Source organism: Miniopterus schreibersii (assembly GCF_964146895.1).
Source record: "Miniopterus schreibersii genome assembly, chromosome: 7".
Lineage (NCBI taxonomy): Eukaryota > Metazoa > Chordata > Mammalia > Chiroptera > Miniopteridae > Miniopterus > Miniopterus schreibersii.
Window position 1 is genome coordinate 62,256,228 of NC_138108.1, and position 23,961 is coordinate 62,280,188.

The following is a 23,961-nucleotide window of genomic DNA, read 5'->3' on the forward strand; positions in this document are numbered from 1 at the left end:
ATGATACTGAGCTTAGTGTAAAGTGTGCCGGCATGGGGTCCGGGCTTGTCACAGTGCATTCTGCCTTTGCGTTTGGTTTGTAGAAAATGGACCTCTACCTCTACTTATCTTGTGCGTTAGAGAGAAAAAGGCCATCCCGCCAGGAGCTCACGGCTTATTGGTGTTTTCGTGACCGGATTCGGGGAGTACATTGAGTTGAAGTTTGCAGCATCACACACTTGGCATCCTCACTTGTGTTCGCTTTGTTTCTCGTACAGAATTGAGTAGGATAGAAGAGACGGTTTTCCTGTTTGTGTCTGTGGCAACTTCGTAGATGATTTGTGGTTTAATCCTTTAAACATTTCTGATCGTTTATCACCTCTTTCCCTGTAAAGGCATAAAATATTCAGATTCTAATGTTATAATCTTTTCATCAGATTATTTAATTTTGGAGAAATCAAGGTCAGAATAGCAGCTGACATAGTTGTTTCTGAAGAGTGACCTAAAAATTATAACGCTTACATTAGTTCCTTTTTGCCAGATTGTATGGCTTTCCTTTATACTATTAGAATTTAAATAAGATTATGTGATTATGAGTCATGTATTTCTTGGTCTCTGGCCTCTTAAACAGGTACGTATATATGACTTAGACTCCTTTTAAGTCTGATTTTTTCCAAATGTTAATCTCTCACATGGCTTTTAAACTGTCGACAATAATGCACTCACGCTAATTTCTTTAAGCTATTGATCCATTCTTCAGCATAACTTTTGTTTCTTGGGTCTTTTCAAGACTTGTCAAGGAAAACCAAATGCTAACCTGACTTTAAAGGGGCAGAAAATCCCCCTCACCCCTGCATATTATTCTTTGTTCTCTAAGTGCATCAAAGTGACAATCCCACCCTGTCTCAATTGAGGGAGTCTAGCACAAAAATAAAAAACAGCCTGGCACTGTTCTAGGATGGCAGCCAAGCGTTTTGTGTAGCTTGGTTCTGGCGGTGGTTTCAGAAGCCAGAGGGTCTACCCTCCCAGCATCATCAGAGGAAGGCATGCAGCCTCCGTCTTTCCTATTCTTACATTTCTTTTCCCTTGTCTTCCCCTTTCTTTACAAAGACCACCATTATGAAAACAATATTTTTTTCTTAAATAGGAACATCATTCTACTCACAATTTTCACATTTAGTGAGTGGCATTGTTCCTTATAGAAGCTTGTGCTAAATCTGCCTTTTCCAGCTCTCTTAGAGATTTCCCTCACAGTTGCATTTTTGCCACACTTTTCAGAAAACCCTTCTGAATATTGCTAACTTTGGTCATTCTGACACAGTAATTTTGACTGGTTGGAATCTTGTCTTGCTCCACAGCTTGATATTTGAACAGAAACTCTTGAATGATATTTGCTTATATTGTATGGATTTTTTATGCCAAGCTCTCTCTTGTTGAGACCAGAAAGTCTGCCATTGTTTTCTATTTTTGTTTAAAATTCAGGGTAGTTCATATCTTTTACAAATTGAATACTCATCAGTCTGATAACTGTTGCTAGATAACCAGATGAATTTCCATTAAATATAAGAAGGTGCCTTAAAATTGTTTCTTGAAATCAGAATGCAAGATAAAACAGAAGTGTTTTTGTCTTTCCCAACACTCTCTGAATTATAGTTAGTGACCTGCTATTACAAGGTGTGTGAAAATGTAGCATTATGATTTTTAGGTGATAATTTGAGCAGACTCAATTTTCACTATGAGTAAGCATTCTATGAAATTTCATAGAATGTTCCTCTAAATGTAAATGTTTTCTGTTGTATTAAGCAAAACCAAATGATTTATTTTCAGGTGACCTATTTTAAAAATTAGTGTTTTGCAATCAAGATAAGATAATTAAAAAGGCAGAGTATGTTTTCTTAGGAGGAGAGTGATATTATTTTCACTGATTTACATTTTTAAAAATTGTCAGTTAGTGATTTTTGGCAATAAGAAATTACTTTGGGAGGAAAAACTCATGTATTTTTGTAACAGTGCAACAAATGTGACTGAAAAGAAAGTAAACAGTACTTCGTGTTAGAATTATTAATGTAAAACATTTTTATATGCCATATATACTGGGAAATACAATATTTATATAGTGCATGAACACAAACTTGTGCAGCTTAACAGTTGTTTTTCCAGAGATTTATTTTTAATTTAGAAAATGCTTTAAAATCATTCAAAGGTTTTCTAAAACAGGTATATCAGAAGTATGCATTAAATAAACTCACCTGTTATTTTCTCTCATTCTCAACACAGATTCAGCAACATATTGGCTCATTACTTTCACAAAACAAACAAGTACTCAAATTGCTTTGTATATGATGCACCTGTATTAAATGCTATGCTTCTCCATTCCCCAGTGCTGTTTTGCTAACTTGTATTTAAGTGGCTTTTTCTGTAGAGCATCTGAAATGAATCTGGGAGAGATGCCCTTAAGTTATATCAATTAAATCTTTAGGTCAACATTTTAAGTTCCAGAATTATGACATTTTTCAGAAGGAATGCCAGTGAAACTTTCTTTTCTTTTTTTCTCTTGAGGCGGTTAAGTGCGTGACTCCCTGTCTTGAATCCTCTGTTCCAAGGTCTGATAATCTTAGTATTGGTGGTTAAAGATAACATGGACCAAAAACTCTTTCATTCTTTATGTTTACATAAGTAGAATAATGCTTATTGTATACTATTTATTGACCTTAACTACATTTTCTCCAGTGGTATAATTTTTATTTGCAGTTAGGCCCTTTATCTTTTCTGTGGTAGGAATATATCTTTCACTGACTTAGGAATTGCAGCATGAATTGTCCTGTTTACTTGTTTATCCTAACTATACACAGAGGCATAGTAGAAATATATTGAAGACCAGCAATGTTGGAGCAGTTTTTTGGGGGTCAGTGCTGTTTAGTTTTTCATTTTTGCATGTAATAAATTCTGCAGTTTTGTTTAATTCAGTACACATATCAGAGATATTATATCATTATGTTTGATATTAAACAGTTTGCAGGAATTATGATATAGTAACTTAATCATCATAATTGTAGAAACATGGAAAAATAAATGTATTAAGGGATGACAGCAGAGTTGGATAAATACTAAATTTATTATATTAACTAGGATTTTGTTATATTCAAAATGATTATAACTAATATTTTATTTGATTTGTATATCAGTACATATTTTAAACATGACTCCTGGGTAGGTGATTTGAATATCTTATTTGATATCAAATATTGGTAACATGTAATAACAAATAGTGATTTCTAAGTTTCTGCGGTCAAAACTATTAGTAATAAAACTCTGTGGAGAGTACTGCATGAAAGGGTATCTGTTAATTCCGTTGTTTGAGCCCCCCCCCACTTTTGATACATTTTAACTTCCCCTGCCCGACACCTATATTATCATTCTGTAGAATACTTTCACAACTATTTCATATGTTTTCTGTGGCATCTCACACTGCTCACTTTTTACCCATAGTGCCATATGAGTTCCCCCTTTCCACGTTTACGCTGCATATTTTAAGCTGCTGAGTGTAAGTCGATTGCAAGGTAAAGTGACACTTAGCTTTCTGCGCTAGTCTCCCTTTTAGCATGAGAGCAGGTTTCCTTCCTCCCTGTCCTAAATCTTCTTATATTTCCCAGTAAAACAATCTTACTAACACCAGACAAAGAAATTCAGAGATTTGGCTACGGCAGCAATTGAAATGCATCAAAAAGTGGCTCCTACAATACAGTTTTATTAATGACTGATCTACATTGGTTCCAGCTGTGTCCATGTGATTAGGCCTTCACCAGGCAACAATGGGTATTTCCCTATTGCTTTTATTTGATTTCCAAGAATGTGTCATCTGTTACATCAGCCCCTGCCAATATGCCCCTTGTAAAAGTATTTTGTTTTGTTTTTTCCCTTCCAAATTTCTGAGGCACAAGTTGAATACTCACACACACCCCTGCCGAAATACTGTTTTTAGCGAATAGTGGCCTAGGTTCGTATGCCGGGTGTTGTATACCAGAATTTCAGAATATAAATTAAAGTAAATGTTTATTAAGTTTATCGTTAAATTTCCTGAAGTGTGGTTGCCTGGTAATGCTAAAGATAGACTATTTTCACTTTTACGTCTTCATCTTAATATTTTATTACAGGGGTATAATGTGTTATAGAGGTGGACAAGCATGCAGATTGAAATGGGGATTGTCCAGATTGTTCCCTTCCCTGGACCATATGGTAGAGTTCTAAAAGCTTTTTGTATGCTGTCTGTTCAGTTTATTGTAAACTCAGTCTTCAGTGCACCTACAGAGATAGCCAGATAAAAATGGGCCTGAGAGAAAAGGACTTCCTATCAGGTAAGGGCCCTAGAAATCTTTGTTTTGAAGGAGATAACTGCAGATGAAATTGACGCTGAGATGATATAAACAAAGGAGACTTCTCATTCTCTGAATATTCTTTTTAATTCCTATGGATTGTTGTCGATTGTCTTTAAATATTAGTTTTAAAACGAGGGCATTTATGGTATCTAACTAATTACCAGTTTTGTAAGAGAATGTAGCTTTTGTCTTATTGACGGAGGAAGCCTCTACCTATGAATGATGCCAAGGAATAGATAGACCCCAGGTTTTATGAATAAATGGGATTTTTATTTTCTTTTACTGATTTCAGTGAGAATTAAGGCCTAGGACTTTCGAGAATGTCACCCCTTTAGCCCCTACCCATACTCACATTGTTGAAAATTTTCTAATTCTAAGCCCACCACCACCTATTATGGTTTCATAATTCTATTTTAGGAAAATAACAGAAAATTGCTTATTCCATATGCTGATTCTCTTTAAAAACTGAGAATGAGAGTGATTTCTTCTGACTCTCACTCCCCTTCTCTCCAAAGTAAGACGCCGTCAGGGAGAGCATTAGACGTTACCCACTGCTTTTTGGCACCAGAGATTCGAAGCTGAAATTCTACCAAATGAAAAATGAGAAAAAAAAAAGGAGAGCCTGTAAAGAACACGCTTCTTTACTCTGTCATTACCCCGAACCGCTGAAAGTGTAACTGAGAGGAACTCAAATGTTATTGGAATGTGTAATTTTCCTCTGAATGGCCACAGTGAAATATATTTGAACAAAAAAGGCAGAAAAAGTACATGTGGCGTATGGAGTTGATGGTGATTGAAATTAATGAATCTTTTCAGCACTGTACTATAGAAACTATCCCAAGAATACTGCACATTTAAAATATGTCCAACGGACGCTTATAAAGAGAAAAATTATTACTTTAGGGAATTTACTAGAGATAGGTGGGATATTGTAATAATATAATAATGTTAGTGGTGAATTGGATGCATAATATTTGTTGGATATATATTTTTCAAGTTTGAAAAATTTTCATAAACAGAATTGCTGATTTCAAGTTGGGAGAGTCTTTCCTATTTCAGAAAATACTGTTATCTTGTGGTCTTTTCATTTATTATAAAGCTGCTTTATAAAGTGCTCACAAAACTGAAAAACATAGTTTATACTTTCAAATAAGCTGGGTTCCTCCACCCTTTTCTCCCTCCATCCTACTTCCTTACCCCTTTCTTCCTAATTTCAGCTATTTATTTGCATGTCTATATTGCATCTGTGAATTATCTACGTCTTACTATAAAAAATGTTATTTTATAGGTTTGGCTGATTGAAGGTTTCAGTTAGGAAAAGAAATAAAAACACTGTAATGACTATGCAAGGAATGGGTTTCCACAGAGAAATTGGAACATGTTTATTGAGGTAATGTAGATTACTGAAAATTGTAGGATGCTTGTGGACATGCAAACTCAAAATTGTTTTTATTTCTTCTAGCTAAAAAGAACTACACCAGAACCTAAATCAAAGAAGGAAGAGACATAGATAGTGTAACTCAGAGATCTTCTTTATAGCTTTCTTCGAATGGTAAAAATGCCTCTGGCTCCAAGTAGTAGAAAATCGTCCCGTGACTTACATGAATCAGGGTTTTGTTGCCTCACGTCAGAGGAAGTCTTGGAGGCAGTTAGTTTACAGGGAACTGATGCCATCGGAGATCCAGGTAACAGCTACCTTCTCCACCGTCCTTAGCACATAGCGCTTGCTTCTTATTTCACAGATGACTTTTCTTTTGTAGCTGGAGAAATTGTGTTTACTTTGACGCAGGAAGAAAAGCGAAGGGAGCTCAGAAACCGTCTCTTCATGGGGCGCTCGGTCTTTTTCTTTAGAAAGGGATGCCCGCCCTTGGGCACTTCCACCTACATGTCCTTGGCCCCAAGTGTGTCCCATCATTTTCTCCCAGGCGAGAGAGAAATCTCTTTGGCTTTCCAGCCTGCATGTCAGAGGAAGGCAGGGAGGAGCAGGGTGGGCCTGAGTGTGGAGTGAGCCTTCGCGAGGTGTCTGCCGTGCTTCGTGCTTCCTCAGTTACTGTGCGTGGCTGGTTGCTTGGGCCCTTGAACTCCCTGGGTGCTTGGTTTAGGTAGCAACTTGCCCTTGGTTCCCTTTCGACGTCCAGTGCCTGCATGTGTTTTGGTATCGTAACGTTACGTTTCCATGTCTGAGGCAGAAGCTATAATTATGTCATCTTTGTGTCTTTACAGTTAGCACAGCGCCTAGATGTAGACCCTCAATAAAATACTTGTTGAATGAATGAATGGGCGGATGAATATTAAGAAATATATTCGTCACTATCACTGGCATAAATCATTTATACATGTAAAGGATAGAGTAATATTTTTAATTTGAGGGGCTGTGGACTAAGTTTTATAGAATTGTTTGCTGTTGTTAAGGGGGCTTCGATGTAAAGATGTCAAAGTTGCTTTGAGTGAAAAATATTCAATTACAAGGGTTATAGGAAGATCCTCAAAACAACTTAGTACCGATGCTTTTGTTAGAGTACATTATTCCAGGAGTGAATAAAAATGTATTTCTTTTCATCGCTATGCATAGACAATTGTTTAAACAAGGATATTGTAGTACTCAGTAAGATATCAGTTTTTAAAGAAACAAGCAATTTGAATTTACTCATAAGGCAAACAGGTCATTTGATAATTTATATTATTGATGTTGATTTACAAGAAGGAGTTATTAGGTCCTTGAAAGCCTCATGGCTAAGGGTACAGTAAATCAGATTTTATCTTAGATGGCATTTTGGGTATATTATTTCTTTTCATTCTTAGAGGGGCAGTTTCATATTTTTCCAATACACATGCAAATGGTTATGTACAATAGAAAACATCTCCAAAAGAAACTAAGAATTCATCTTTATATCTGCTTGCTTTGCCCTAAACTGTCTTAGAAAAAAGCAGGCTACCTCTTCTTTCAAAATCTGCAGAAGAAATGGGTCAGGGTGTAATGTGGCAGTGTGAATCAGTGCCTCACAGCTCCTCCAGTGTTCAACCTGAACTCCTTTTTTTGTTTCCATTCTGTGTCTGTAATTTTGACCCCAGAGGACAAAGCAAACAACTATCCACTATAACCATACAACATCCCTATATGGCAACATTTTAATAAATTCCTCCCTTTTCATTCATGATGGCAGAGTTGCTGGTACCTTAATTACTAAAACAACCTGTGCATGGATAGAACTTATCTCAGAGCAGGGAATGTATTCAATTATCTGGAACTCAAATTTTCTATCTGAGCAGTTTATAGTCACTGAAAATAAAGGAAGCCCTTTTAACATTCAGAAGCCGTTGTGGGAGAGAGTTGCTACATAATCACAACTTAGGCAAGATAGTTTCCTAGATTTGGACTCAGAGTTGGGTCAGTCCCTTTTGGCTGTTCTTTTGGTCATACTTTAGGAAGCAATTTATAGGCCAACACTTTGCACTTAAAAATACTACATGTAAAAATACTACATGTAAAAATTTCTCACCGTTTTCACCTTTGTGTTCTCAGTGATCAGTATAATATCTGGCACATAGTAAATATTTGTTAAATGAATTATTTTAGTATCCCTCGGAAATGCTTGCTATTATTAGAGATACTTGATGCTTTGTCTTTCCCCTTTCCTCTTTAATTTTTTTATGCTGCTCAATAGCACACATAGTTCACTTTCTGTTGTCTTTATCTTCTCATTGAATGATATCCGCAGTGACGTAGACCTTAGGTGAATAGGTGAGTGCAGTAGTAATGCCTGGGCAATTCAGTTTTTTAAAAAAATAGGTTTTTATTGATTTTAGAGAGAGAAAAAGGGAGAGGGAAAGAGAGATGGAAACACCGATGAGAGAGAAGCATCGCTGATCGGCTGCCTCTTGCATGCCCCACCCTGGGGATCGATCCCACAACCCCGGCATGTGCCGTGACCTGGGACCGAACCAGTGACCTCATGGTTCACGGGTCGACCCTCAACCACTGAGCCATGCTGGCTGAGTGGCAGTTCACTTTTTGATGCCGCTGTAATTTTCAATCCAGGAACACCTCTTTTTCCCCTCTCCTTCATAAGGTGAGGATTTGCTGTAGCCTATTGATGAACATTCAGAATAGATTAATTGAATGCCTGTTGTGTGCAAGGTACTTCTCTCATTATGTATAGATACAAACATGAGTTGTACACAAACTTTGCTGCCACAGAACTGAAATCTGGTAGGGAAGATACACATGTTATATAACCCTAGCGGAGGTGGGGTTGTGGTCGCTCTCTACTTGAGGTCTGAAGGGCTAATTGCTCCTGATTGGCAAATATGGGTGAGCATTTGGTGTGAGCCTTCATGGGTGAGAAGGAATTTGACTGGAGTCTTGAACTATATGTAGAAATTTGACAGGTGGTAACGGTGAAAGGATTCCAAGAAGAACAAACAGCACGAGCTGCTTAGAGGTGGGAATGTGTATGGACTGTTTGTAAAAATGGCAAGGAGGCTATTGTGTGGAATGGTAATGTGTCTGTGAGAGTGACAGGCACTGAGGCAAAGAAAGAGCCTGATCCAAATCATAAGAGGTCTTGTTTCTTGATAAGTAATTCTCTCTTTCTCCTGTAGAAATAAACATAGGGTTTTGAGTAGAGAGCTGCCACTAAGATACCTGTAGATTTCAGCGAAGCATGGAAGACGTGAAATGTAGTTGAGACTGAAGATGACGGGGAAGGCTGGGGCTGCAGGGCTTGGACGCAGGGCCTGACACCGGGGCCTGGGGTGGGTCAGCTCAAAGCCCGGTGGGTTGTTGATTTGTTCAGAGTTGCGCAGCCGTGTCTTGGCTCCCAATAGGGGGCATGTTCCAGTGTTGAGCTATCTTTCCACCTACATCATTTTGGAAGACTGTGGGCCGTGCCTCCCTCCCCCACACCTGGGAAATAAAGTATTTTAGGCTGAATTCTGGAAGAATGCAAAAAGAGAATAGGGTTGACTGTTGAGTGAGCCAAGAGTCTCTGCACATTTCTTCAGCTTGCCTTTGTAGTTGGAATTTTGGCTCTCTGTCCTTTCTGGACTCTGGGTTCATCTTTCTGAAGTAGAACTCGCTATCGGTCTCTCTTTGAGACCCAGCTCACATGTTTTATAACATTTATCACTCTGTATTGTAATTTTATCCAGGCCTGAGGCCAGAAACTATATTTGGGTCATCTTAATATCACAAAACACTCAGCATAATTTTTAGAATGTAATCATTCAATAAATGCTTGTTGCGTAAAGCAAATTTGTTTATGCTTTGCAGTTGCACAGACCTTCCTTCTCTCTGCGCACGCCAAGCTTATTCCATCTCAGGGTCTTGCTGTGCCTCCTGCCGGGAGGGCTTTAGATCCAGATCTGCGTAGCCCCCTCCTGCTCTCCCTCTGGTTTTTGTGTGGATGTCTTCTCGTCATCAGCTAGGTGTTCTCTGACAGCCCGATTTAAAATGCTGTCCTTCCCCAATCCCAGTTCCCAGCGACCTTTATCTGCCATTACCCTGTGTTATTTTTCTTTGTAGCACCTGCCATCATCTGATGTACAATTACTCCATGATTGTCTTTTTACCCCAATTAGAAAGACATTCCTATGATAACAAGGACATTTGTTTTGTTGCCTAATTTCTCTGCAAGCACCTAGAGCAACCATGGAAAAATAGTAGACACAAGAAATATTTATGAAATGAATGAATGGTAAACATCGGGCAGAAAAGGGTAATAAACATTCATCTGTAGGTTTGTTTATAGGTTTATGCAAGTGATGGTGTTATAGCTTTTATAATGTTAATATCAAATTCTATTGCTCTCAGAAAAATAAAAACAAATTCGGTTTCCTATAGGTTGCGCTGTGAAATCTAATTACGGATTAGTATTTGTTTTAAAAGTATTTGAATGCCAAGCATACCCAGTAAGAAAACACCTTTATTATCCATGCCAGCTTAATTTTTAAGGCAGTGAAATGGAAGAGTGTCATTTCAGCAAGCAACTTATTTTCATTAGTGAGAAGGGAATATTTTGAATATTCTAATTGATTTTTGAGGATGATTTTACGAGAAAATAATGCTTGTTTTCTGTACAGTGTAGATTTGCCTATAAATCAGAAGGAAACTAGGAAAGTACTTATTTAGGAAGGTAGATGCTAATATCTGACTTTTGATAAATGTTGAAAGGAGGGTCAGTCAGTCCCAATGTAAAAGGTAAATCTTGGGCTATGGAAAACTTTAAAGAAGATCTGATTTTAAAAATCATTTTATATATATATTTAACGTTTGCCAAGAGACTGTAGACTTGTTTATCCTGAGCTCAAGCTTCTCTCTCTTTTTTTTTTTCCCAAGCTTCTCTTTTATTGTATTTATTTGACTGCAAATTCATGTGGATATTTCTCCAGAAACCTTAAGTCTATAATTTGGCAGTAAAAAAGTTGGTTATCAAATCAATATTATTATATGGCTTTTAGTGTCATAAGAATTCCCTTTTGGAAACCCATAAAAACTCATTTTTTCTCACCATAAACTTTATCTGTCACTTTTCCATAAGGTCAGAGTACTAATGTTGGAGGTGATCTGCTCTGGGACAGAGAGTCAACAAAGTGGTAATAAAGCTAAAAAATGCCACATGGTGCTTTCTGAAGATCAGGATTTCTTTTTCATACCAACTTCCTGCAAATTTTAAAATAAGTTATAGATTGATAGATGTGTCCCTTTAAAAATAGATGAAATGATAAGTTTGTCTCTAACATTTGCACTTACATATTTCATATTTTCATGACTATTTTCAAGTTTTCTAGAGGTTACTTCTTAATTACTTGTATATATTTAGTGGTAGGTTGTTTTCTGTCTAGGTTTGTAAGTTAAGTTTTTCAGTATAGATGATTTTAAAAACGAAATGGCTGCATTAGAAAACAATTCCAGGAATAATAGTGTTAGTTCTTATTACTTGAAAATGAAACGTGGTGTTTAAATTGTAAAAAGTACTTGAATCTGGAAGTTCCATTTAAAAATATTTCACTACCAAGTCTGAGTCTACTAACCACTGGGTTAATATTTATTGAGTATCCATCTATTCACCTATTGCATGTATATAAATATAGGAAAAATATAAGTGGTTATGAGAGGAGACAGTCTTTTAAAATTGCAAAACTATGTTTCTAGTAGTTGAATATCCAATCAGTCCTTTTCTTTTCTTTCTTATTTTTTTTTAACATGTGTAACACATATGCATGATTATGCAATAACATTTTCCTGCTTTCCTAATACAGACACTTAGGAAATTAAGTGTGAAACCAGAAGTTCTTTTCAATTTTATTCACTTTAATTAAATATTTTCTCTTATTTCAAGAGCCATAGCTAATTATTAAAGGCACAAATTAATCTTGACATTTTATGTGAACTTTGAAACTTTGAGTCTGTACTATGCTTCCCCATGTTCCTATTCAAAACCCTAAGTACCAGATAGTATTTTAGTTTCTAAAACACTCGGTCAAAGTACAGCTCCAAATTTCTTATATATGAATAAAGATCTTGATCTGTTTGCAATTACTTAATAATTCAAGTACACTTTTTAATTAATTGAGTATTTTATTTTATGCTTTAGACAAGCTATTTACAAAACCAAATTATAGTGTTTGTGAATAGCTGTAGCCCCATTAGTTTAACCCTTGCTGATTAGCTTTTGAATAAATTTCTTTATAGCAATAGCAATAAGAATAATTTGAAAACTATTTGCAAGCTCCTGGAGGGGAGTAAGCCTTCAGTAATTGGCTTATTTCAAACAATTTGGCCTCCTTCCCTAAAGTTAAGAAAAATTTATAGTTTCTTTTAATTGCAAGTTGACACTTATTCAGTCGCAATAACTTGAAGAGTAAAATGAAGCACAAAGAGAACAACAAAATCCCTTGTAATTCTACCATAAATGACTGTGTGTACTTGTGTGCATGTGCACTGCCTCATGTTTATATATTCATTTCATCATGTGTTTTTATATATTCATCTCATGCATTCGAGCAATAGTGAAATACTTCCCATGCCAAGAAATATTCTTCATTATGATTTTTTGTCATCGTCATTTAATCACAAGTCATTCTTTTTTTGTTGGATATTTTGATTGATTTAAATTTGGGGCAAAGATTTCGATAAAGATTCTTGACGGTTTCCAGGGTTAGTTCTTAGAAGTGGTATTTTTGAATCAAAAGACAGGCACAGTTTTCAAGCTTCAGTAGAGAGCAGCCTTCAGCCTGTGTTTTCAGGATTTGACAAGGGTCCTTTTAATTCACAAACTATTCTCATCTACTTTGCAGGTGGCTGAAATTTTATCACCTGTTGCTCCTGGGAGAGGTAACTCATTGGGCCTAGCAGGCATTTACTCTGAACAATGTGAAGGACGTTTTTATTTTTTCCCTCACGGAAGGATATTTTTTCCATTGCTTCTTCAGAGAGTGGAAGGGAGGGAGTGAGGGAGAGAAAGAGAGAGACAGAGAGAGAAACATCGATGTGAGAGGACACATTGATTGGTTGCCTCCCACACAGGCCCCGACGGGACCTGGGGATTGAGCCTGCAACCGAGGTACAACTCCTTGGTCAGAATCGAACCTGAGACCCTTCAGTCTGTGGGCCAGTGCTCTAACCACTGAGCCAAACTGGCTAGGGCTGAAGGAGTTTATTTTAAATGTAGTTCTTGCAAGTAAAGTTTCGGAACAAAATGGGGCAAGGGACATGAGGAAGCATTGAACAAGTGGAATGATACAGGAAAACAAAGTATTTATTCCTTTATAATACTACTAAGATCAATTGAACAGCTCTTATATAAAATCCAGGATATTATGTTCCTAGTTTGGGGAGTTTTAAGTTATAATCTCTCTACAATGATTCAGGCTGTTTGTTAACTGTAAATGCTAATTAATCCAGTAGAGAGACTTATGGTCCCAAATATGGTGTATGTATATGCTGGATACAGATGCAAGAGGGAGTTAATTAACTCCTAAGCAACCTTACTCTGTTTGAACATACTGTTTGCAAAGTATGAAATTACTTCCTTAAGAGATGTTGAGGATGCAAAATGGTTTTGGGTAGCTTGCAAAGAATACCTTTACTGTAGGGTCTCGGCTTCACTAGACAAAATATTTATATCATTGGAATGTCTCCTTGAAAACAGGTTGATAAAGAGATAACAGTGGCAGACAAGGCCACTAACTAGATAAAAGTCACGGTGCTGCTCCAATCAGGAAACTCTGAGCTACTGCTACTTATCTTTTCTCCAGGGGAAACTGGTGTGTCCGATGATATGGGCAAGCCTGTGCTTCCTCTGCAGAAGCTGGAGGGTAATAGATCTAGAAATTACTCACTGGTGTCTCTGCATGCCTTTTCTTTACTCAACAGCGTTAATCCTAACTATCTACAGGTTTTAAAAATCCCAGTCTATTATTATCAGACTGACTCTTTTTCTTATAATAGTGGGTAGCTAATAATATGCCCCTTGTGATATTTAAAAATAGTTTTACGGCTCTCATTACCACATGTATTAGCCCCAGATTTACTCAGCACCCGTCTAAACTGGGCTTCTCGGCTTTTTAAAATTCATCATTAACAATCTCTAGATTCTATCCAGTTTTTCTAGTGTTGACTTCTTAAACCATAAGCAAATGTGTTAAGACCGTTGACAAATCAGAGCTTTCTTGAAAAATATGTGGCAATTAGGAAAAGACCTGGTACAATAAATAAAGAGAAGAAAATATACTTTTTAACTAATCCTACTTCTAATAAGTTAGTATGTTCATGTGGAACTTAGGAGATGAGAGAAGTGCCACTAAATATTTTAATTTATATGCATCTTTAAAACATGGTTTTATTGATGTGGATCTTCACAGATTCTACTACTGGCTTCATCTCATACTTCCTAGCAGCATTTAAAAGTTCTGTTACTGCAGGCGACTTTGATTTGTATAAAATGAATATTAAAAGTATTAACGGTGTCAGCATTGGTACTAGGGATATATATTTCTAGCCCTTTAGTCCTATATGGAAATTTCTCTTTCTTCTCCCAGGTGTTTACTGATATTCTTCTGCTTCCTGAGCTGCGAGGATTTTGCATTTCTTTTGAGTGGATTTCCCCTTACAATCAATAGATTGAGCTGTGAGATTACGCCCTTTTCATTCTTCCCTGGAAGTGAATAAATCCAGAACTTTACGTTTGGTGACATTTGGTTCAGCTCATCAAGGGAATGCCACCCATGTTTGCTTGGGTTGCTGCGCTTCAAATAGGACATTGAGAATGTTTGTGCATTAGAGTAACGCTGCTATTTCTGTTCCAAAATTAACTGAAAATGTGATATGTGCCTCCCACTTGGAGAGGGAAACTTCTCGACAATTTTTTATTTAGTTGATAGGGATTCAGTTCTTAAAAGATGCTAGTGAGACTCACTAGTGCCAGTATATTTAAGAACATTAGTCATCACAAACCAAGTCTGAATGAGATTTTGCCACTGAGGCCAATGTAGGGTAGCAAGGTAATGCTTTTTGTCCAATAAAAAAATGGCAGACTAATGAATAAACCAGTTGAATTCTTCCAGGTCATAGACTCGACTGTCCTTGTGTTAAATATTCTTGTAGAGTCCAGTCAGTCAGAGGAGATTGCTGCCCACGGTATGAAACACAACTTTTATACCCCTCAGCAGCGCTGTCCGCAGAACTGTTTCCTTAGAATGAGTTGTGACATTTCAGATACAGTAAGATGCCACCTGTTACATTTAGATGGTGATAAAATGAATGCATCTACTTCTGTCTGTGAGAGTAAATAGTAATTCATGGTAGCAAGGGGTGATTGTTTGTGGTTGATAATAATACAGATCTTGGATGAATTAGGAAGAAGCAGTCAGTGCCATTGCTAGAGGGTTTTATGGCTTATTGTCTCAGCTCACGTTTGTTGAACACTCTCTGTTTGCTGAGTGTTGGGGCTATAGTGGTAAGCAAGCAGGCCTGGTCCTGCTCCTCGTGGAACTTAATATGCAGTGGAGGGTACAGATATTATGTGATCACCCAGATAAGCACAGCCTGCAAGTCATCAGTACAAAGAAGTGCTACAGATTGTTATATCAAATGCACTTGGACTTGATTTGATGATGGCTGTAGTAAATTGTGAGACATACATAATGTATCTATATAGCTGACCTCCTGTCCTAGACCAAACCTTTCTTGTCACATGAACCTTGGATGTTGTCTTTCTTTCATCCTAGTCCTTAAGGCCTATTATCCTATCAAAAAGGGGTCAATTTAGAGCTGGGAGGGTGTGAAGGATAAGGGTTGTGAGGTCAGGGGAGGAATGATTACTTGGGATTCTGGAAGGAATCACAAGAGATTAGAACAAAATTTTGAGTTTTACCACCCTAACTGCATGGTATTCAGTTTCGTGTGACTTATATCACTGATGTCTTAGATTTACAAACTATTGGGAGTTATTACTAAATATAATATGTAATACATATATTTATCACCTTATAGTGACATTCATATTCCACTTGCTTATAATGGTACGCTGCAATATATATCATTTACATATTAATAATTATGAAACGTTGATATTTAATCCCCAAACTTCAAAAACTAGAAAACGGAGGTGCCTTTTAAGTCTTGTCACCTGCCTGCATGAAGTGTAATGGGAAGATATGTGATTAAGGGCTCAGAAGACCCTTGCTCTCACTCCTCCAGTTCTTCCTCTATTGAAGAAGAGTGGGTGAACCACAGCAGCAGTGTCCCTCCCACCCATGATTCTGCGACACGCCCAGGCTTCTCTACTTAGGTATCCATACCGGGCTGTGTTAGGTCGCCCAGTTTTTCTCCCACTGAGCTGATTTGCAGCCCCTTTCAGGAAGGAGGAAGCCTTGGAGAAATGCCATCTTGAGAAAGCAAATACATTATTCATCTTGTAAAAGTTTTATAAAATGAATAATTGTTGGCAGAAAGTATTTAAAAATGTCTTTTTTCTTCCCCGTTAAATAAAAGCCTAATTAGTAAATGTGGAATGGGATCTCCAGATTGATGGTGAGGGAATTGGCTTGTCATCCTAATTCCACTTCTAGTATTAAACTATGGTGATGGTAGATCAAACAGAATAAAAAACTGCAGGTGATTTTCAAAATTTTGGATCCCACAGATATTCTCTTAGGCCATCACACTTGCTTTGGTCTAGAACTGAATTACTTATGGTGTTTTCTCTTAATTCTTTAATCATCATTACTTATATTAGTAGTTTAAGATAAACACACATCTACATTTTATTATTAATTGTTGTTGTTAATTACATTTTATTATTATTAAATTTATTATTTCCAATAAATTCTGATTTCTGTGAACAATAAGGAAAAACAATCACTATTTGAAAGACAATATAATGAAATGTGTTTGCATATGCTGGCTGTTTGATTTAGTTTCGACTTCAGGAACAATGGGAAATCAGTAGTAAGTATAGTGCTGTTTGACACCTGATTGCTTGGGACCCGTGCTAAGTGAAAGCACCTACACTTTGAAGGCAGAATCAAGTTCCCATTTCCCCAGATGGTCAGTTCAGCTCTATAAAAACTTAGTGACATTCACTATGTGCCAGGCCATGGGATAGCCCCCAGGAAATGTCATGGTCCCCATCCTTCAGATTTTTGCAGTCCCTGGGGGAAGCGAGACATGGAAATAGAGTGGAGCAAGTTTAATGGTAGTGTAGGAAGTAGAAAGGAAGTCATGCTAAGAGAAGTTCAGGGAAGGGCTTCATTGAATTGATGATTCATGAGCAGAAATTTTAAGAAAAGTTCATTAGGTAAACGCCAAGAGAAAGCTAACGGAAAAGAGATAAAGGTGTGAAGTCATAGAAGTGTAGCATAGCTGCGTGAGTGTGAATGCTTGGTATTGCTGCAGTGCAGAGTTAGCTGAAGTGAGGGAAGAGGGACGGGAGTGGGAGAAGGGGACGCGAGGCTGTAGGGTAGAGAAAGGAAGGAAGGGGCTGGAAAAGGAAGGTCCTGACTGCATTGTGTAGGGCCTTGGGTTTTATCTTTAGGTGACGGAGAGACATTGAAGATGTTTGAGCATGTCACTTTACGATCAGATATGCATTTTGGAAGATTATTTGTGGCTGGCTTCTGGAGGATGGTGTGATGGGAACCAGATTGTGTGGTAGCATGGAGATATAGTTAAAAGGGTAGTGCAATTAGGGTAGTTCAAATGAGTGATGAGATGATTTTCTGGTGTGTAATTTTCTATTGATTCATACATATACTGCCATGTTTTAAAATGTCAGCAAATTGAGAATATTTTTAGTACTCAGTAGAACTAATTCATTGCTACTTTTGTAGTTTGAAGTTCTCCATGAAATTAATAGCAATGAAAAACTGAAAGAAGCTTAGTATTTTATTTGCCACTGAAATTAAACCAGTAAACTTCTCACAAAAATTTTCATAGCTGTAATTTTGCTATATAACACGGAATGTAACTTTACAAAAAACGTAAGGTAATAAATTGTAATAATATGCATCTAGTTATTTGTGGAAATTATGCATATTTGAAAACAAGTGAATGATGTCATAGTTCAGACATATCAAATTATTTGTTGATTTTACATTTGTTGCTGACAGTCATAAGCAAGAGTTTGGATTAATTCAAGTCATGGAATTAGTGATTGATATTTTTAAGCAGAAAGTTAGATTCCAAATTGAGAAAGAATGAAAATATTTGTTAGGGAAAATAAGCAGCCATATATGCATATCAGATTGTAATTTTGAAAAGAGCACATATTAAAAGATCATTGCAAATCATATAATTGGGAAAGTACATTTTAAAATAGCTTTAAATTGTCTCACAAAGAATATGGCTTGTAAATCTTCTTACCAAACCTTACATAAATCTTCAGTTCTTAGTTACCACAACAGTAAACAAAAGTCAGTTGAAGAAATTAGGACATCCATAGCATTGTGGAGGGGATAAGATAATAGAGGGCTACATCTTTTTCATTATGAATGCAGGATTTTTTAATGTTGCTATTTAAGTACAGATAGTATACAAGTTATGATTAATGTTAGGTTGTATGTCCTTTAATCAGTTAATGGAATAATAATTAGTTTCCATGATACATTTTCTTCAATTCAAACTAGTGTTCAGGAATCGGACTCATTCCTTACTATTAACCAAACTTTCTCTAATTATGTAGGTAGAATATTATCAGTGCCTATAGTTTTAGGATTGCAAGGTTATTACTCTGCATTTCATGCCAGATTACATTCCAGTCTTCAGAGGTTACATTGAGGCTTTAGGGGTTAGGATGCATTTGCTATGCCCGATTTTTTTAAAGTTTTTTAAAAAAATAACCATTTCATAGAATTTATCTCTTTTCTTCCCCGATACGATAATGAATCTTGAGGAAACTTTTTTAGCAAAAGGTATTTTTACTATGTATTCACCCTGCATAGGTTCTGTTAGGGGACTCAGTGGTGACATGTTTCAAAGCAGAAATCTTTTCATGCTTAATTTTTTACTATTTAATGAGAGTTCAGGTATATTTTAACAACTGGGGTTTCCCTGATGAATCATTAAAGTAAGTGAGTGGGCTGGAAGGTAACACTAACTTTTCTCAGTACTGCCCTATTTTATTCTGCTGGGTTATTAGTTGCTTTTTAAATAGAACCTGGGTGTGTTGGAGTTGGTGGGTGGAGGTGCAGAAGGGAAGGGGTCAGTCAGAAAATACCAGGTAAACCTCTGATGACCTATTGGGAAATCCTACTCACATTTTACTTTCCCCAACTTAAAGCAGTTAGTGTTTAAGCCCACTGTTTTTTGCTCAGCCAAGCTTACTTTTCCAAATATTGCTTATAGGCAAATTGAAAATATATTTTCAGTAATTAATAGAAGTGTAAGGTATCAAGCCATGTGTGCATTACCTGTGGAATCAATTTCTCATGTGTGTGGGATTAAAACCGTTAAAACCATCATCACTGAAACTATACCTTCCTACAACTAATAGCAGTAGAGTGTCTGTGGAATATATTAATACAACAATTCCTCTGATTTCAAATGTTTACTTGGTATTTGGTTGGAAAATTATTTAAATATTATAGGTAACTGAGTTGACATCATATATGGGGGCTAACTGTAGATTTCTAATGAGATTTAGGATTAGTTTTCAAAAGTCCACATGATGTATTTATACTTAACACATCTCTTTCAAGAAATCGGTGACATATTGTGATTTTCCTTTATCTGAACTGTTAAAAAAAATACTCAGCTACCGCAGCAGTTGTAAGTGCTAAAGGAGGTAGACAAAAATGTAGTTCACCTTGAAAATGATCATGGCTCAGGGAATAAAGAAATTGGGTCAAGCTGAAAATAAATGCAGGTACAGTGACAAAAACTTTTAATAAAAATTTAAAAATATTCACAGTGTTGGTTTCAGGCTACTGTTGCTCTCGGTGATCTTATAAATGCATTATTAGTGTTTAACCGAGATGACTCTAATGGGACGTTTTCATTTTGGTCAAAATGTTTCTATGAAATATTCTTGTGATTTTCCACTTTCCATCCCCTTTTAATTATAAATACAAACTTTTTGGAAAGGTAGATAATTAGATCATTTTGACCTCTGGTGTTCCTAAATAGAATTTGCAGTTTAACATTTCTGTGTCAGAGCTATCACTTTGACTCATTTTCTATTGCCAACTTAATGTTTAGTATTTAACCATTTATCATTAAATCATAGTATTGACAATGAGTTAAACTTCCATAAAACTTTAATGGTATAGTAGATTCTCGTTCATTGGTATCACTGGAGGAATAAAATATGCTGAAGAGGAGTTTTTTTTAAAACTGAAGCTTGCGTGTTTAAGCAGAGAAACTTAAAAGTTGGTAAAATGTGTCTGAAACATTTTATATGCTCTTTTAGGAGCAAGAATTGGATTGGCCATTTACTCTATTTCTTAGTGCTATCAAATATCATCAGTGTAGTGTCCTGCAGAAAGGACTTGGGCTTTCTGATTGGTATTTGTCTTCCAACATGAGAAGTTTTTTTTTTTTCTTCTTCTTCCTATTTCTTCCTTTTAAAATGCCACACCCCTAATTCTGATAGACTTATGCAGTTTAAATGTTTATTAAAAGATTTAATATCTGTGACCATGCGTGTGCAAACAAACGCTTTAATAGATTCATTCACCCAAGCTCCTATGTAAGACTTTTGTCTGCATGTGGGCCCACCCACCATCTCCTGGCAAACACTAGGTCACTGCCACGAGGGGGGCCCTCCGCCTACACTGGGGTGAGTCCTTTCAGTGTTGAGACCCTGTCCCTGCTACTCCCAAGGACTCACTCCCCAGTAGCCATTGCTAGTGGTGCAAAAATGTCTGTATTCACCGACTCGCTCATGAGTATCTGTGGTGTCAGGATGACCAATTGCAGTTTTCTGGGAGTATTGCTAAAATGGGCAAATAACGTACTCTTTTATCTTTTAGCAAATTCTAGCCTAACAGCAAAAATCCTTTTTAACAAAGTGGTTTTTTTCTTAAACCTCAAGTTTATTTGTTTCAAGCAGTGTTTTTTAAAACAAAACTAAGCACCACTTAAGTATCTGACCTGTTCTTTAATGTGCTGTAATGATGTTTGGCTTGAATCTTATATTTAAAAATCACTTCCCCTCTTTTGCTTGTACCTAATGGATGTCCTCTTCCTTGCAGGTTGTGCTTTAAGGAGACCATAGGGAAAAAAACATTTTCTTTTTGCCACAAAAGTTGCAATAGAAGCACGTGGGGCAACTGCCAGGATATGTCTGTCTCCACAAAACAAGCAGAACAAATTTCCATGAATCAAAGCCACTAAGTATAGTTTTCAGAGATGGTAGGACATAGTTCCTCTCCCTAGAAAAATACCCCAAATGCAGGCACACCCGTTGGCCACTAGCAAAGTGCTCCAGTAAACGCTAGTTCAAACCTGTACACTTCACTCTTTGCACTGAGCTATTAAAGGGGTGGAAATCTTCTATAGCTATAATCTTTTTTTCCCCTTTTCTATTTTTCATCCTCCCACATGCTTGGCGTTTAGTTCTGCTTACTGATTGTCTTGAATCTACGGCAGCACCTACACATACTGCCTCCACAGTTTGCAGATAACTCATGATTCAGACCCGTAAGGAACATCTGTAACTATATGGCATAACACGTGCTCTAGATTAATCATGGAAAAGGGCAGAGTAATGAAGAATCAGAAAGCTTTCCCCCCCGCTAATATTGATGTTGCTTTCTTTGAGGTTATATGAGTGAAATATTCTTTAGAGTGGTTTATATCACATTCCATCACTTGAGGAAACATCTCAGGTCATTTTCTCAAGCGTCTTCCAGAGACCTTTTAAGAATATACACCTCAGCGTGATTAGGTCAGAGGAAATAAAGCAAGATAGTAGATATCTGTGATGTGATCTAGTAAGCAAATTAATGTTAAACTGCTTTTAGTCTGTATTTCTTGAATCCTTTGATAAAATTTTCAAAGTTGCCTTTTGTTGCTCTCTCTAGTTACTTTCTAGAAGCTTCCATCATTTGAAGGATTAGTGGCTACCATTTTGTTAAACTTGGAGTGTGATTAGAGTTGAAATGTCTCTCCAGCTGGCCTGAAAAAAAATCGAGCCTCTAAGCTTCCTTTTTAGCCACAAAACCTGTGGGGCTTTTAAAACTGTCTTTGAAATGCAGGTTGCCAATGAGGAATGGGTAACACCCACTGCATATCAGGTGCATGTGTGTATCTGTCTATCTTTCCCACTGTCCTTGGTGGATGGTGGGCCATGATTGAAAATTACTGATTTTAACATGCTGGAGGACTTGAAGATACTCTTTCTCTTTAAGGTGCTTTCTACTCATATAGAGGGGAAAAATACCTTATTACTGATTGTAAGCTACTGTGCTACAATTTTATCTTCACACCTCTGTGGTTAGTACCATTGGCCCCATTTTAGAGAAGGCGAGACTGAGTTCTACAAAGTCAGGTAGCGTGTCCAAGGTCATATAGCTAGGAAGTGATAGAGCTGAGCTTCTAATTTGTATCTCCTTGACCCCAGGGTGGATGCCTTTTCCACCTGAGGAACACTGTTTCTTATTTTGCAGATAATTGAAATATGTATATTTTCCCCCCAAAATGCTCATTGGGAGATTCAGAGATCAAGAAATAAGCTTTTCTTAACTTCCAGCATTTCTTTGACAACCATTTGAGACTTTTTGCTTTGAAATGCAGTTTAAGCAGGCATTGCTTCTACTGAGCAAGGTGAAGTACAGTCCCTAGTGAAGAGCATTGTTGAGTTGTTGAGACTAATAATTTTGTGGAACAACATTATTAGAAAAGGAATATGCTATTTTGTAAGTGGTGTTTTCTTCAGTCATAAAGGAAAAGTCAAACCTCTGGAATATTTTTTAAACAATGTAGTATTTGTATTTCTTCCTTATTTCTAACAGGAAATAGCATGCAATTTGAAATTATATAAAAGTTTTTATATTCATACATATATTTTATTTTGCTACAATAGTTTTTTATATTATCCAAGTAAAAAATTTCTTGATAGCCAGCTCTCTGTGATGAAAATTTTACCATGTTTTTAATGATAACATTACATTATCCCTCTGATGTGTTGTTTAAAGAAAGGTTGTAGAAAACTTGTTGGTTCACAGGCATGTAGCTTTACTGCATCTTTCTTTGGGAGTGGGATATATACAGTTGTGAGGAAGTGGTCAAGGGATGTCCAGTGTCTCAAGAAATTGTATCCTAAGATTATAACACTAGAGAATTGAGATTTGAATATGAATGTGCTTTGTTATAAATATGAATTCATTGGGGACATCGATAGCTGGTGAATTTAAAAATGGATTACTGTGAGAATTACAGAATCAGAGAATTTCTGAATTGGAAAGGGTTTTACCAGTGAAGGCCTCTTGGAGAGGAAGACTGTCCAAGACTCAATACAACTCTAGGCCAAGCCAGTTTGGAGTTGACTGAGTCAGATCAAAACCATTTCAACTAGGAAGTGAGTGCTCATAGCAGAAGAGGGGCTTAAACTCCCTAGGGTAGGAGAAAAAGCTGAGTCATTGTGGAAGTCATCTTAGGGCATGAAAAGAATAGAATCAGAAAAATAAAACATCCTTTCTGTCATCTTACTCACATGAACGATGCAAAAATATTGATTACAAAAATACAAACCTTAAGTGTCATATGCTTTTTTAAAAAGTAGGGACACGCCTATTTTTAAAAAAATAATGTGTCTGTAAATTATTTGTATTTGCTTTCTGGGTGTAATACTTTAACTTATTTTTATTTAATAAAGCTTTATACGCATATACATATGTTTGAAAGAATATATTTTTTGCTTATCTAGAACCTTGAAGGGCCAATGAGTATTCTCGTCATTGAAGCATTCTATGGAGGCTCCCATAAGCAGCTGGCGGACCTGCTCCAAGAAGAGCTGGAAGACTGTGTCCTTTATACTCTTCCTGCCAAGAAGTGGCATTGGCGGGCACGGACGGCGGCCTTGTACTTCTCTCAGAATGTTCCCGGCAGCGAGCGTTACAGGTAATGAGAGCGCAGGCGGCCCCCGCGGCTGTGTTTCCCGTCCCT

At 36.8% G+C, this 23,961-nt stretch overlaps 1 protein-coding gene across 2 annotated transcripts in view; it reads left to right on the top strand.

The window, feature by feature from the left end:
• The window catches only part of GTDC1 (glycosyltransferase like domain containing 1), a 337,642-nt gene that overhangs the window by 75,769 nt on the left and 237,912 nt on the right, over positions 1–23,961 (top strand). For both annotated transcript variants that reach the window (XM_081143377.1, XM_081143376.1), the window contains one exon: positions 23,723–23,916. In XM_081143377.1, the coding sequence (XP_080999503.1) occupies positions 23,738–23,916 (179 nt within the window). In that variant the 5' untranslated portion in view covers positions 23,723–23,737. The remainder of the gene's footprint in view (positions 1–23,722; positions 23,917–23,961) is intronic.